Genomic DNA, 17,454 nt, shown 5'->3' on the forward strand with positions numbered 1-17,454 from the left:
TATCTACTGGTTTAAACCCACCATCAGGAAAGGGACGCAGGCTGATAATAGTACACATTGGCAGTTCAGACGGTTTTGTTGAAGGTGGTTTATTAACTTTTGAATCAACTCGTACCGGTGACTACCATGAAGACATGAACGCTGATGTCTTTCAAGAATGGTTCGAACAAATGATAGATCTTCTTCCTAAGAACTGTGTAATAGTAATGGATAATGCAAGTTATCACTCCAGACTTATAGAAGGACTGCCCACAACCAAGTGGTTAAAAAAAGACTTGCAGAATTGGCTGAGTTCAAAAAATATTACGTACCATCCCGGATCTATAAGAAAGGAACTTTATTCGTTGTGTGCCCTTCATAAAGAAAAATTTAAAAAATACGAAATTAATGAAATTGCCAAAAATCGTGGAATGACAGTACTTAGATCCCCACCATATCATTGTGAATTAAACCCGATTGAACTGGTATGGGCACAGATAAAGAGTGAAGTTTCAAGAAAAAATACCACTTTTAAAATTCATGATGTTAAACAGTTGTTTTTGGAGGCCGTAAATAATGTAAAACCTGAAAACTGGGAAAAGGCAGTAAATCACACTATTAAAGAAGAGGAAAAAATGTGGAAGCAGGACAATATTACTGATAAAATGATCGAGCCAGTTATTATAAATCTTGGTTCTGAAAGTTCATCTTCTGAATCTGATTTGGATTTGTAACAAGTAGCTGTAAGTTTTATATTAATATTTTTATTCATCTATTTAACATACCTTAGACGGTTTTAAAAACTCTTTTTCTCTTTTGTAATTTTTAAAAATTAAAAAAAATGTGAATTTTTTAAAACCCTTTTTAATGTAGGCCAGTCAGTTCTAATATAGTGTGTGATAAAAGAGGTCACTTTTGTTTACATACACATAACACTTTATAACACTGAAATAATTCATTTATTATTATTCAAAGTAATTTTTCAATTAATCTTGAGCACGCCCATGGAGTGGTCGGAGCTACCAGTTAAAATTATGCTAATTACTCTCTCGTTCATAAAAATAAACTATAGGTTGATAGTATCGGTACACCTGCTATACTGTCTTCTGAAAAGCTATACTACGAGTTAATTGCACTAATTTGCATAAATGATAAAATAAAACTATAACAGAATAATATATTAATAATATACAATTGGCACTCGTTTAAGTGCTTCATTTATTATTATCGTTTAAGGCTACTAACGTAAACACCAGTACCTTTTTCTCTTCAGGTATATTATCAGATTCTATATCTGTACACAAATCAATGTAGTCAGTACATTTTTTCCATCCTATTCCACTTGCTTACAAATAGACATTTTTAAATTGCATACTGGTGTTTTTTTGCATCCCTACTTCTCTCACTTTGTTTGTCAAAGCATTGAAACATTCTTTGAAATACTTCGGTGCACCATCAACAGATTGGTACCATTTCGTGATGGGTGACGTAACGAATTATTAAAATCTCTTCCAAAATCATATTCTTTTGGTGAATAAAATTTTAAGGTCAGTGCAAATGTCCTTGATTCTGAAGAATATTTGGCACCTTTTAAAAACCATCGAAACCGTCTTTTCCATCTTTTATTAGATACTGTTTAGTGTGTCAATTTGTTTATTCTTTTTTGTTAAATTTTTACTGCTCCATATGTAATATCTTTTTCCCATAGATAAAATTACACCTAGATTGGTAACAGGGATAGCCAAGGTCAAATTACGTTCGGATTTCGCTCCCATCCGTTTGGTGGCGCTGCTAGTCTCGTTCCTGCGCGGAGGGAGTGTGCTGTGGTCAATTCAAAGTTGAGTTTAGACAAATACGGCGCCATATTTGTATTTGTTTTATTTTTTATAATTTATTTTATAATTTAAAATTTTTTATATAAGTGCAAAAAGGTACAATTTCAGAGATGGAATACCAATGGAAAAACGAAGAAATGAACAAAGAAGAAAATGTTGTTATTTATTTGTCATTACCGTTTTCCAAGTCCACGAAATTATATGGATATGTTTGATAAATGGGTGAGTGCTATTAAGTTAAGAGCCCTAAATTGTAAATTTATGCGACTAACATTGTAGTAAAATGCCTTTTGCAGAATTAGGCTTTTATTCACATAAAACTTGACATAAGAACGACAAAACAATAATTTAAATACTGAACAGTTGTTTTCACAACATTAAGAAAACTAAATTATACTACACTTGGCTTGTATTATTAATATTTCTTGTAATACATATAACATTTCTTGTAACATTTTTATAAATAAAGGTTTTATTCTATATTTTATTCTTTAATTTTTTTAATCACTTTGGACATTTTAATGTAATGGAAAATAAATATTGTCTCAACATAACAAGAAAACCCAAAAAGTATATGAAAAATATTTTATTATCGTATATGATAAGGATGTTTCTTGTTATTTTAGGAATTTATCGATTTTCCTTTACTTTAAAATGAGTTCACAATCCTAGGCAATATTACTAAACTTTTGAATTTAGCGCCATGTATATGTAGTTACGCTCCCGACACTAGGTGATGCGCCAATCATTGTTTTATTCGTTAACACGGAAGTTTCAATGCTAGGTGGTAGTGTGCTATGTCTTTTTCCTTCCAACAATAACAAAAATAAATAACATAACCTCTAAATTTATATTACTTCTTCTTCCTTTTTTTATATTATATGATCTGTGCCTAAATTGCAACACTGTTTCAAAATAGAATTATTACCCATCATACCATGAAATTACCGTTTACGGTAGTTTTGCAAATGCCTAAAAGATTGAATTCATTTCGTAAAAATGAAAACGTTATACACACTGTCAAGCCATTACGAAAATGACTAGGCTTTTGCAAGAATGCCTGCATATATGAATACTTGCCTTGCCTACGATATGTATATATATATATATATATATATATATATATATATATATATATATATATATATAATATTAAAATATTTCAAAGTTCAAAAACATTAAAATAATTCAGATAAGTAGGATAATAACCAACAAACATTTCGAAGAAGGAAAGTTTTTAAATTCTTGGATTACCTGTATTAAACAAAATGTAAGCTATGCATAAATTATTTCTTTGTTATACTTGAGTGACCCGCATAATTTTAAGTGAAATCCAAAGACAATTGAACCGGGTTTTCCAAATACATTAATGCAGTGATTAAAGACAATAGAAGAGATTTTAGAAAGAGGTTTTTGTTAGTTTTTAAGAATTATAGAAAAATATTATTTGTAAATAAGTTTTAGGAAATTTTATAATTATAGGTAAAAATTTGTTTGTTATCGAAATGAAAAAATGGGGGAATTGTGACGAGTTTTGATTGGCGGAGATTGAAAAAAATGGGATAGGTATGTAGGAATGAAAGTTTAGCTATATTTAGGAGAGAGAAAAGATAATTAGTTGGTTTTCCAAGTCTGTAAGACGAACAGTGATTGTTCTCTGGCGGTTCCCGAGAAGTAGCAAGCAGTAGTGTTGAATGTTAGTGAGTTTTTGTGGAGTTAGTGTATCTGACAGAAGCTGAAGCAGCAAAATATTGTAAGTCATATTTTTCTACTTATATTCCAAGAGTCACTGTTCAGGCCAACGAGAGATTCAGTTTATCGTAAAGAGAAGATATTTCAAGAGTCATTTTTCACTCGGGCCAACGAGAGATTCAGTTTATCGAGAGGAGAAAGGCTATCATAATTTGAATGATTTGTGCTTTTGAAGGAGATCATTAAGGACGATATACTTGCAACAATCTGTTGTAAGATTGCTGATTACATAGGGAGCGGTTGAGAGGAGATAATATAGTCTACAAGGAACAAGGATTTGGACCACTCATCATTAGAGAGAGATATTTTGTTTTCTGCAGTTTTTTCTTTTATTGATAACACAATTTTTACACTTAATTTAGAAAGGATATAAATATTTTGATTAGGAGAGTTAGAATAGTTTGGGATTTTGAGATTTCAATTAATATTGTTTGTACCATTAATTTTGATTGTTCACGTACGTAGAACAAAATTTTGAGAATCATTATATGAGATTTGTTTATTGAAAACTTTTGAGTGTGAATTATTTCATTATTTTTATTTCAATATATAGTGTTAGATCATATGTGTTTTTTATTATTCCGGTATTCTTTGGACCTTACCTTTCACATGTAATAGCATAGATATTGAAGCACGAATTTAACCCTGAGATAAAAGAATTAAAAATTGTGATAGAGTCATAATCATATCATTTAAATAATTTTAATTAATCAAAAAATTAATTAGCTAATTATTGCTTGGCGCACCAAGACTTTAAATATCACAATAACATATATATATATATATATATATATATATATATATATATATATATATATATATATATATATATTCAAATGAGGGAATTAATTGTAGATAACTTGTCAAGATATTTGAATTGAAATATATATATATATATACATATGTATATATATATTTATGTATATATACATATATATATATATATATATATATATATATATATATATATATATATATATATATATATAGTTGTTGGTAACCTAGTAACCTTTTTAAAACATATAATGTCAGATTTGAAGACAAATACTCACCTCCAAACGCCTGGTGAAAACAATATCGAAACTGAAAATATTGCAATCATCGGGGACTATTTCAAGGAGATTCGTTGAGTCCACTAAGGTTTTGTCTAGCGATGAACCCCTATCCCAGCTACTGAACATAACCGTGCAGGTTTATGCATAAACAATAACACTACTGTTGTGGCAAAGCTTAATCATCTATTTTATATAGATATGGATATGGATGATTTAAAACTATTGGCTTTTACTTGATGCCACCTGGATCAAATCAAAACAGTAGAAAATGTTTCTAATGATATTAGTACGCACTTCAATCTTGACAAGTGCTGTGTCTTAAATATAATCAAAGGAAAGGTTCAGCCCGGCGGATTCGATATGCAAAAGGCCAGAACATCGAGGCCATCATTTATAGATACCTTGGAATAAAGCAAGCGGGGAAGATTGACCATAATAAAATGAAAACTGAGATAACCACTGAGTTGATACGAAGGGTAAAATAGCTGCTTCGTTCACATCCTAACAGCAAAAATTTGTTTAAGGCACTAAACACCTACGTATGTTCCGCGCTTAACTACCTATTTGGTATTGTTAAGTGCAAAAAACCGATTTAGAAAATCTTTAGCAAAAAGTACGAACACACCTCAGAAAGGCACAAAAACGCCATCCCCGAAGTGCAGTATAAAGAACGACATTACCGCGGTATTTAGGACGACGATAGGACGAGGACTTAGGAGTTAAGTGAGCAATTAGAAAAACTGATTTCTAATTTAAGAACTTATTTTAAGATGCAGTTGAGACATCTACTCTACATTTGTGCTGTAGATAACACAACACCAATCAAACTAAGGGAACCAGAAATGCGCATAAACCATCTTACTAAGGACGAAAAAATGCGCACCTGGATGGGTAAACCTCAGCACGGATGATATCCCAATGAAGTCAGTCAAGATTATGTCGACAATATAGCATCAAAGTATTAGCTGACATCAGGAAAGATGTTCCCTGAACCAGAAGGTTGATTACTTGCCATTCAGAATCAGGTTATACCAACAAAAAATTACCTTAAATATAACATCAAAGACCCTCAACTCCAAAACGACAGATGCCGATATATATGTCACGCCCAAGAAACCATCCAACTTAGTTGGGGCTGCCAGGCGTTTGCTGCAACTGAATACAAGGAACAGAATGATTCAGTAGAGAAAATTCTTTATCAAGAAGTAGCTATCAAACTGGGACTTCTCCAAACAAACCATCTATCTCCCGTATTATCAATACGTTCCAAAGAGTATGCTTGAAGATGACAACTTCAAGAGCTATATTGGGACAGTACTATGCTCACAGAATAAACAGTAGCACACAGTAGACCAAATCTCGTTTTTAGAGAAACAAGCAATGTGTCGTCCCAATTTATTATTAAAATATATTCTAAAGAATAAATGATTAAAATTAGTAATATATTTTTAATGTCATATTTACCATTAATGACCATATCCAAATATTTATTTTTTTGTATTCCTTCATATGTAAAGCCTTCGTAAATTTTGTAATTTTCTTTAACTGAATTTCTCAATTTTTCCTGTATATCTGGATTAATTGCTAATTCATATAAAGCATAACCGATTGTAGAACTAGTTGTTTCGTGTCCAGCTACTAATAAAAACATGGCATTGGATATGAACAGATACTGATCTAAAAAAAATAAGGTGCTATTAGAAAAGGTTAAAAAAATATATTTTATTTTTTATTATTGATTTAATAATTCATTTAGTACAAAAAAAAACTAAAAAATCAAATAAAAAAACCGTAGTTCTTATACCTAGATAAAATGACAGAAAAAGGCACTTGTATATGCAATTCATAATCCTATACAGGGTGCAATAGATAAATGGAAAATTAGAAATATCTCGAGAAGGTAACTGCTTCATGAAAATTGAAATTAAGGGGTTTTGAAGAGTGACCTATTTAATAAAAATATTTTCATCTATTTGCTACTTTCGGTTATACCGGAAGTTGCTTATAAATTGGTTTCTTTAATATGACACCCAGTATATTTTTAAATTTTAGAAATATTCACGTTATTTTCAACATTTTTGTTAATACTTCCCTATACCTATTGTAAACCGTTTTTAAGTTACCATGCGTTTTCTATGAAAATTACACATTTCCACTCTATATATATATATATATATATATATATATATATATATATATATATATATATATATATATATATATATAGAGTGGAAAATATACAAAACTATTTCATCTTTATATTCTAAAACTAAATATCCTATAGACAAATTTGAAAAAACGAATTTAGTATACAGCATTAGTTGTACTCAGTGTGAGGCTGAATATGTTGGTGAGACCGGAAGAAATCTTTCAAATCGCATTATTGCTCACAAAAGTGATTGCAGAATTAAAAAACCATCTTGTGCTTTGGCGGAACATGTAATCGATAAAGACCATATTATGGATTTTGATAACATTAAAATTTTATGTAGTGAAAGTAATAAATTTAAAAGGACTTTTTTGGAAATGGTTTGTATTAGCAAAAATGATAAGAGTTTAAACAAAAGATCTGAAATTCAAAATTTAAGCAAAATTTATAATTATATTCTTTCTTTATGATTTCTATATAAAACTTGTAAAATGTCATATTTAATTCTCCATATATCTATCACATTGTTTCAGACATCTGTCAAGGGTGAATAAATCTTCTTCTTTTTGTTACTAAACAAAAAAGAATGTTTAAACGAAGTTTTACTTTTGGCAATATAATTGTCAAAAATAAAAATTTTATGTTGGCATTTATGACATTGAGGCTATTTGTAATTGGTTGCTATTTGAACTTATTTATAAATTCAATTATTCTTATATTAAAAAAAAATGTTTTCAAAATTATAAAAAATTTTTCAGAGAAACATTTATTAGATAAAAGCATTTTTGTATTAAATATTTTGAACATGTAAGCAGTGATTTTTACTTACCAAACTAATTTTTATTTGGTAAGTTAACAAAAATTGTTTTTTCTTTTTAGTTCAACCTTGTAAGTATTTTGTCTTTTTTAGCTCTTGATAATAATTGTAAACACAATTGAAAGCTCGAGAATAAAAAAAATAGTTAACCAATAGCCCTATTATTGACTCCAACCCATCCAAAACAGTTATATATATATATATATATATATATATATATATATATATATATATATATATATATATATATATATATATAAGGATCACTCGAAAAGTGGTGAGTTTTTCGGGCAAAAGGTGGAGAAAAAAGACAAAGAAGTACTTCATCTATTTATTTGAAGACGTTTCGCTTTCTAATCAGAAAGCATCATCAGTTTATCTAAAAAGCACAATATGAAAAACCAAACATCCATTGAAAAGTCAGTATAAATGTGTTACCTTAAAAAGACATGTAGCTGTCAATGGTGTAAAATGTAAATAGGCTTAAGATACTAGACATTAAATACTTAGGTTGTATAAACAATCAATTGAAACTAAATACAGTTTACAATTTGATTCCAACATAGCACAGCAAAAGACCATGTGGTCATAGTAAATGTAATTTAAAAAGTATGTAAAAAACTTATGTAAAAAGTAAGTATTTGCCGAGAACTAACAAGATCATAAGATCACACTTCCAACAGTATGATATTAATTTATTTTATTTTGTACTTTAGGTATCATTATTGAAAAGATCAAGAGTTTATTATAGTTATATTATAAAATGTGTAATGAAGTTACCACAAAGCTTTCAATTCTTACAGCAGACACCCGGCAAATGTGAGCACATTTCAGATTCCCATAGCTATCACCTGAAAAGGCAGTGTTCTTGAAGTCAAAATATGACACACAATAAGGCGAGTTACCAACCGCTAATGCAATAAGGCGGTAAGTTTAAAAAATATATGAAAAGGTAGGTGAAAACCTTGTCTATACGAACCATTAAATGAAAGAAAAATATGTTTCAGAACACCATCTTTTCTTCAGGGAATGGCTCGGAGAAAAAGAACAAACAAGTGAGGTCAGTCACTACATACCATATAAGTGTGTAAGTTATAACTGGCTAGCCAGTCACAGATGCAGATTTAATTCAACTTCCAACAGTCCAAGGTTCATAACAATGTGGAACTGAGAAATTAATAAGAATTCTACAAATCAAATTAATTTAAAAATTTTATTAAACCATTTCACCAAAATTATTATATATATATATATATATATATATATATATATATATATATATATATATATATATATATATATATATACAGGGTGGTCCTTAAGTAATTGTACAAACGAAAACCGTAAAATCTAGACTTTAAAATATTACGGTTTAAGTCAACTTTCTTTAATAAAATGTTGATATTAAGAAAGATACAGGATGTTAAAGTTAAAATTTAAAATTCTATTTTTCGCTATAACTTTCATGTTTGTAAAGGTTTATGTATAAAAATTAACAACTGGGTACTTTTAAATATGAAAAATTATAATTTGGTAGACACTTTGATGTAGCTGGTAGAGGGCGCCACATATGCCACATATGCCACATATGTGGCATAAATTTGCACTTAACTTTTTTGCTCTTTGAGTTACCTGTATTTGTGATAAAAAATATTAAAGTTACATTATTTTAACAAAAAAAAGTTATACTTCTTAATAACTTCAAAACTTAACAGTTTTCGTGATAATCGCATTTTACAAATCAGCTGCATAATTCTGATTTAAGGCAATTACTCCAGGCAACGAAGGAAAAATAGGCAAAAACTTTAATAAATCTAAATTTTGGTGTAAAATACATTTAACTAAAGTTAATAGTTAACGAAATATTAAATATAATAAATATATCAGCAGGATAATTAATAATAGGATTTGACAAAAACAGAATAATAGGATTTTACATCAAACATTTTACGTTTTATGTTAAATTAAAGTCATAATCAAAACATTTTGTTTACAAACTAAATTAAGAAATAGTTAAACTAAATAACATAACTTTTTGTCAAAGTAAGTGTTCGATATGTCCACCATTTTCTTTAATTCATTTGTCAATATACTCCATAAAAGATCGTCTCATATTAAATAGCATCATTGGTTCTAAAGAAACTGCTGCAGTATTTATTTCTTCCCATAGTTGGTTGCGAATGTTTATGGGATTCTTATAGACACGTTGTTTTAGTACGCCCCATACACCAAAATCAAGCGGATTAAATTCTGGGCTACGTGGTGGCTATAATGTATAATGGATGAATATATTCTTTTGGATATATATCCAAACCTTATGGTATATTATGGAACTACATCTTATTTGTCGCACAGGTTAAATAATGTATTAAACTGTGATGTATCTGATTCATTGGTTACTTATACAAACACGGAATAACCTATCGATGACATTACTTATTTATATGATTACGTTACAGCTTACGAGTAACTTCTCGAACAAATGGTCTATTATGATTAACTAACGAACTAATATTATGCTGAACTAAATTACCTATGTGTTTACTATATTTATAACAATATCGGTTATGAGGCTAACGATGATGGTCTTTAAGGTTAGGTTGGTAGCAAAAGTATTATGAAACAAGACACATATGTGTTATTCAATACCTGTGCTTTAGTTTCTAATTGTCCTTATAAAAATGGGCAAACATTTTATGTAATGAATAATAAGTATTCTTTTGGGTTTTTTTATAAATTAAATAATTATATCAATATATCACCACATTGCCAAGGAATATGACTGCCATGATCAATCCAACGTTCAGAACAGTTATATTTAAGTATGTTCTCACTGCCTTCTCTATAGAATGTGGTGGTGTTTAGTCTTACATAAACCACATATTTTGGGTTTTCAGCATTTTACAATAGGGAAAAAGTAATACAACGCCAGTAGGTATAGAAACTTAAGAAGCGATAGAAAAGGGAAATTGTAAATATGATGACGGCCAACGTCTGAATACGGACACGGCACCTAAAGAAGAAGATGAAGAATATTTTCTTCAATAAGACATTTAGCAGCCATAACAAAAATTTTGTAATGTTACATTGTCATCTTTGAATTGTTGTAATAAGAATAATTTGTGAATTATGCTTATCTACAGGTATTTAGTGCTTTACCGCACAAACTAAGAATTATTATTCAGCTGACTTATAAAATGCGAATATCTCGAAAACGGTTAAATTTTGAGGTTACTAACAGGTATACCTTTTCCTTGTAAAAATAATGTATCTTTAATATTTTTTAACACAAATAGAGCTAACTTAAAGAGCAAAAAAGTTAAGCGCAAATCTATGCCACACATGTGGCATATGTGGCGCCCTCTATCAGTTACATTAAAGTTTGTATAAAAATATAATTTATCCTGCTTTAAAGCATCCAATTATAAATTTTTGTCCAAAAATATTTACAAATCTAAAAGTTATAGCGAAAAATAGAATTTTAAATTTCCATTTTAACACCCTGTATCTTTCTTAATATCAACATTTTATTAAAGCAAGTTGGCTTAAATCGTAATATTTTTAAGTGTAGAGTTTACGGTTTTCGTTTGTACAATTACTTAAGGACCACCCTGTATATATATATATATATATATATATATATATATATATATATATATATATATATATATATATATATATATATATATAAACTTGATAAATGAATCAATAAAATATTAGTTGAATATTAATCTTTATTAAGTGAAGTAAATGTAGAAAATGTTATTTATTTTATTTGAATTTATTTAAATAGTGAAAATGTATGTAAACAAACACCCTAGGAGACAATTTTAAAGTAAAAAACTGTTAAGCCTAATTCTGCAATATTAATGCATTATAGATTTCGCTCAAGTTACTAATGTCAGTTCTCTTATTCAGAGCGTTAGGATGTTGAACACATTTCCAAAAACTGCCATTTTTACGAGATTGCGTTCGTTGCCAAGAATCTTAACTTCATTAAAGTCAACCCTGTGATTAGTGTTGATAGCATGTTGAGTTCAATATCCTCTAATGTAATTTAAATTAAAGTTTAAATTCTTTAGAAATTTAATAACCAGATACAGCATTATCGTCTACAGTATAAATTTGCCTTTTCCATTATACAGAGTGCTGTCAAAATTGGCATAAAACCAGCATTCTAAATTCTCGTCTAATTCCTTTTATTTTAAATAGGACACTCTGTATGTGATTTGTTATTTTAGAAAAATATGTTTTTTCACTAACTATCTGTATTATTATTTTCTATACCTATCTCTTGCAGTTTTCGAATAAATTAACTTTGTACATTTTTGTCACAAAAAATTTATTTATCAAGTGGCCTATGGAATATTCTTACAAAAATATCAGTTATTGTTAATGTAACCTTGTTATATGCCAGTGGGTGACAGTTATATTAATAATTTGCCTAATTTTCTTGACAAAGTAATAATGACTTATTTAGGATATACAAATAAAGATTTCTTAACCCTAATAACCCTGCCGTTCTATATGTAGGACGCTAATTTCAATAATTTTTGAACACGGCCCTGTTTAAATTTGATAACGCCGTCTATCACAAAATGTTACTCAAGGACAAATCGTCCCATTGTTGTTTAGTTTGTTCCTATCGCTTGAAACGTCTACTTGTGGTGCGGTTGTAAAAAACGTAAAATATGGCTGAGCATGGAATCAGATTTGCAAGGTAAGAAATGAATATTAAACTTTTGATAAAATATACTTTTTTATGATGTTATTTGTATATAAGTGTTCATTTTTCCAAATCGTGAAATAATTTTATCCAAAATGTTTGCCAGTTGGCTGCCAGGTGGTGATAAATTTGACCGTCCTACATGTAGGATGTCAGGATTATGTACTATTATGGCATGAAAATTATAATTTTGAGTAATTATTGTAATCATTGGATTTATTTGTTTATTTTACTTAGTATTTAGCCCAAAAGAATTTGTTGATAGTGTTATGAACATACTGCTTTTATTGTTTCAGGGGTTTTTCTTTACATGAGGCCTTGGAGATATTAGAAGAAGATGAATTTCCTCATTCTCAAGCTAATATAGTTCTCTTACCTCCGGAAGATGCCCGGAAACAGATGAGGATTCTGGTGATGAAGAAAACGTGTCTCCGGATAATTTGCCTTCAAATATGTTGAGAACAGTAGCTGAAATCCATGTACCTCGTTCGGTTGACTCAGACTCGGATGATGATATTCCATTATCAAATTCTGTTAAATCTGAGAAAGTTTTGAAAATTCCACGGCAATACCACTGGTCTGAAGTAGCAACCACCTCAGAGGAAGCAGAAATACTTGATTGGTCAAAGGATAATGATCTCAATATTGATACAGAAGATACTCCCATAGACTGGTTCATGAAGTTGTTCGATGAAGAAATTTTTGATTTACTGGTTGTCGAATCCAATAGATATGCAAGTATGAAAAATAAGAAAAATAAGCCTATATGTATCGAAGAAATCAAAGCATTCGTAGGAATTCTTATTCTTAGTGGTTATGCTCAATACCCAAGGAAGAAGATGTATTGGGAAAAGAATAGAGACGTCTGTAATTCCTTAGTTTCTGGGGCACTTGCTAGGGATAGGTTTGATTTTATAATGAGCGTTCTGCATATAGCCGATAATAATAATTTGGATCATTCTGATAAATTCAGTAAAGTTAGACCTCTCTTTAGGTTACTAAATCAAAATTTTTTAAAACAGCAGTTTTAGAAGAGAACCACAGTGTTGATGAAGCCATGGTTCCTTATTTCGGGCGTCACGGCTGTAAACAGTTTATAAAGGGTAAACCGATAAGATGGGGATATAAACTTTGGGTTGGATGTAACAAAAATGGGTACGTAACGTGGTTTGAGCCATACCAGGGAGCATCAACACACGTATCGCCTAAATACAAGGATTTTGGTGTCGGTGTAGGTGTGGTACTCAGTTATGTTGACATTCTTAGATCAAAGTGGGAGCTGAAAAAATTTCATTTATTTTTTGATAATTTTTTTAGTACAATGCCTTTATTTGAAATGCTGACAGAAAAAAATATCAGAGGAACAGGAACCATAAGAAGTAACAGAATACCAAAAAATCCGCTGAAATTGGCAAAGGAGTTACAAAAAGACAAAAGAGGTTCGTACGATGCCAAGTTTGACGGTAATAAGAAATTGACAATTGTCAGCTGGCACGATAATAGTGTTGTATCGCTCTGCTCGAACGCAGTTGGTACGAATCCTATTCATCAAGTAAAGCGATATTCGCGACAAGAAAAAAAAACGATACTTGTTCCTCAACCATTTATGGTAAAATTATATAATCGAAATATGGGCGGCGTAGATCGATGCGATCAAAACGTAAGTTTATATAGAACTGGTATTAGAGGAAAAAAGTGGTACTTCTGTTTGTTTACTCACTGTATCGATTTGGCTATACAGAATGCTTGGCAACTACATCGAAGCAATCAGGGCACTTTGGATCAATTAGCTTTTCGACGACACATTGCAACTTCACTTCTTCAGCTTTATACAAAAGCGACTTCATCTTCTTGTGGACGGCCAAGTCGAAGAGAAAATGCCGATTCTCGTTTCGATGGAATGCATCATTATGTGATTGATCAAGAAAAACAAACTAGATGTCGCTACTGCCATAAAAAAACAACTACAAGATGTCAAAAATGTGATGTTGGTATCCATGTACGCTGCTTTGTGAGTTACCACACAAATGGTAGTGCTTGATCCTGACGTCCTAGATGTAGGACGCTAATTTTTTTTTGTGTATATTGCGATTTTTTGCAATATTATTACAGTAATGTATTCAAGTGTTCCAAATAAAACATATTAATAACAAAAAATTGCAGTTTTAATACTATTTCCTATGTCAGGATTATCTGGGTTAAATTTAATTATATTACTGTGGGTGTAACAGAATAGTATCCAGTACGTGCCGTGTTTTTGCTGAAAGATATCCTGAGAAGCCTCGAAAAAATCATAACACTGTAAAACCTTTGTTGAACAACTGTGTCCACTTTGGTCAGTTTAGAAGTAAAAGAACCCACGTCGATGATAAAAACTTACAAATAGATATCCTGGGATATTCTACAGCTAATCCATATTCATCCTAACGGTAATGTGAGCAATTGTTACAGGTATCGACTCAAACAATTCACAGAATTTAAAAAAATAATCATTGGATCCTTTACTCGTATACACTAGCTCAACATTTATGACGAAAATTTAAACGAAGAGCGTTACTGCAACATTTTACGGCATGTAATTTATCAGCACTTCAAGCTCTTCAGAATAATAAGGCTAATGAGGCTTGGTTTCAATAAGATGGAGCACCGGCTCACAATATTCGAGGAGTCGACACATTGCTTAGTGAAATATTTATCGATAGACGGATAGCTATTAAAGATCCATTTCGCTGGTCACCACGATCCCGTTGTCACGGTTAGATTACTATATTTGGACATATGTTAAAAATAAGGTATTCTCTGAACCTGTCACTACTCAGAAAGCTATAATAAATAGTAAGTTAACAAAATAGAATAAAAAAGGTTTTGTGGAATTTGAGATTAATAAGATTTTAGATCATCGAATTTATTTTTGTAAGTTGTTAGATCGAAACATTGTTTGAAAACAACATTAAAACCAGATAAAAAGAATATATCTAATCGCTTAGACGTAATTGTGCTAAATCTCGTTATTATACAAAATGAATCAGAGCAAAAACTACCCATAACTCCAAAGACAGAGCCAAATTAAGACATTGATTCCGGAAATAACTGAGAACGGTTTAAATTCTAATAAAGATACTTCAGAGTTTAAAAGTAAAATTTTGGTAAAAACTGTACCTGGTGCAAAAGATAACCTTAAGTTAGTTAGTAGTAGACCTAAGACGATTGAATTTGTAAAAGGAGGTATTTGTAAGATATTGGTCATCTAAGAATAAAAAGAATTGAGTTTTGTTACTTTTGTATTTCTGTTTAGTTTAAATGCTGTCAAGTCACTATGTATTTTTGGACATAACCTCTATAATTAAGTTATTTGGCAATAATCTAAAATGCAAATTTGTGTCAAACATTCTTTTAAAAATATATGTTTATTTGAGCCATCTACAATTTATTATTACTACATGGCACATACTTACCAGGAAAATCTCCATTGTGCTTTTTTTGCAACTGGTTCACTACATCAACCGCATTGACAGGTTTGCCATCATGTTCCTTTCTACATTCCATGGCTTCCAAAAATGTTTCATGAAAGTATTTTATGACCGAATTTTCAAGGAAGTTCAATTTGAATAATTTTATTATACTCGGTTTTAAAAAATAGAAGGTTTGTATAAATCCGTTTCTTACACTAAATTGAAAGATTCGATGAACACAGTATCTAAACTTTGACATGTCTGATTCAAAACAACGAGGATCAGTAGCAAAAAAACATCGGGCTATCATTTCAGTGGTGAAATGGCCCGCTATATACTTAGCATCAACGGGATCAGAAATATTTTCTAAATGTTCAATAAATTTCTCATTGACTGATTCAATATTCGTAAAAAATGTTTTTGTCATTGAAGAAGTAAAAAATGAAGTCAACTTTGTCCTCGTAAGCTTCCACTTTGGGTTTTTTTGCATAAATACAAAGTTAGCAATAGTTTTATCATGGCTACCGTCTGCAATGCTTCTATCACTAAACTTGTTAAAATCTTTAATCAATATGTCTTTAATTAATTTGGGAGACTTTATCACCAAGATTGGTTTGTCAAAAACAAAAATTCCAAAATACGGTTCGTCATTTTCATCGTAAAGCTTTTGTATCTGTTCAGATAAGTTTCGTTTAAATGTAACAATGTCATAAACGTTGCCAAAAAACGGAATTGGTTTTATGTAATGTACTCCTCGTTTCTTCCAGTAATCAAATTTTCTAGTAAAATATTTGTATAGAATGAAAAATATAGTACTGCAAAATATTACAAAGTTTAATGCCCATGCTGAACTCAGGAAAGACATCTATCTGTAACAAAAATTGATCATTTAATGATATTAAAACACCAACGGAATGAAAAAATATATAAAGTGGCAATAAACTAGACCTATCCGTGATTTTCACTGTTATAAAGTTTACAAAAATGAAGCAAAATTAACTGGAGTTGAAGCTAAAATAGGAGCATTACAATTTGTCCCAAAACTAAAGATAGTAGGTTTAAAATTTTGATTTACACTATAAAAAGTTACTTGCCCCTAAAATTCTTCCCTTTTATGTCTACATGTACTTCTCTATTCACTAGATATTTAAGTAATTTTTATTTAAATTAGGTATTACTTTGCCTTCAATTAAAAACTTTAACCTCTAAGTTCTATTTTTAATAGATCGTCGCAGTGTAAGGATTTTTTCATAATCTTTATATTAGAATTAAATATAGCGGTAATTTTTAGACAAATATAAATCGGCAATCTAAATGACTGAAATCGTCCTTTGTACCAACACCTAAAAAGCCAAGGGCAACATCCTGCTCAGATCAGAGAACAATAGCTTTAATGAGTTACACACTTAAAACATATTAAGACTCTTAAATATGAAATTGGTGACAGACAATTTGGCTTTATAAATGGTATGGGTACAAGAGATGCTTTGTTTAGCTTGAATATGCTAGCCCAGAAATTCATGAACATAAATCAAGACATGTACTTATGTTTTGTTGATTTTGAAAAGGCATTTGATAAGATTCAATATAAAAAGCTTGTGGATATATTAAAAAGCAAAAATATTGACAATCTTGATATGAGAGTTGTATCTAATCTCTACTGGCATCAAAATGTCAAGGTAAAAGTTG

General features: G+C 30.1%; 1 protein-coding gene across 1 annotated transcript in view; it reads right to left on the reverse strand.

Moving 5' to 3' along the window:
- The window catches only part of LOC140449077 (uncharacterized), a 134,068-nt gene that overhangs the window by 9,458 nt on the left and 107,156 nt on the right, over nt 1-17,454 (reverse strand). Inside the window, exons 7-8 of the mRNA XM_072542220.1 lie at nt 15,769-16,630; nt 6,086-6,298 (exon numbers count right to left, since the gene is read on the reverse strand). Coding sequence (XP_072398321.1) covers nt 6,086-6,298; nt 15,769-16,630 — 1,075 coding nt within the window. The remainder of the gene's footprint in view (nt 1-6,085; nt 6,299-15,768; nt 16,631-17,454) is intronic.

This window comes from Diabrotica undecimpunctata, chromosome 8 (assembly GCF_040954645.1).
Source record: "Diabrotica undecimpunctata isolate CICGRU chromosome 8, icDiaUnde3, whole genome shotgun sequence".
Lineage (NCBI taxonomy): Eukaryota > Metazoa > Arthropoda > Insecta > Coleoptera > Chrysomelidae > Diabrotica > Diabrotica undecimpunctata.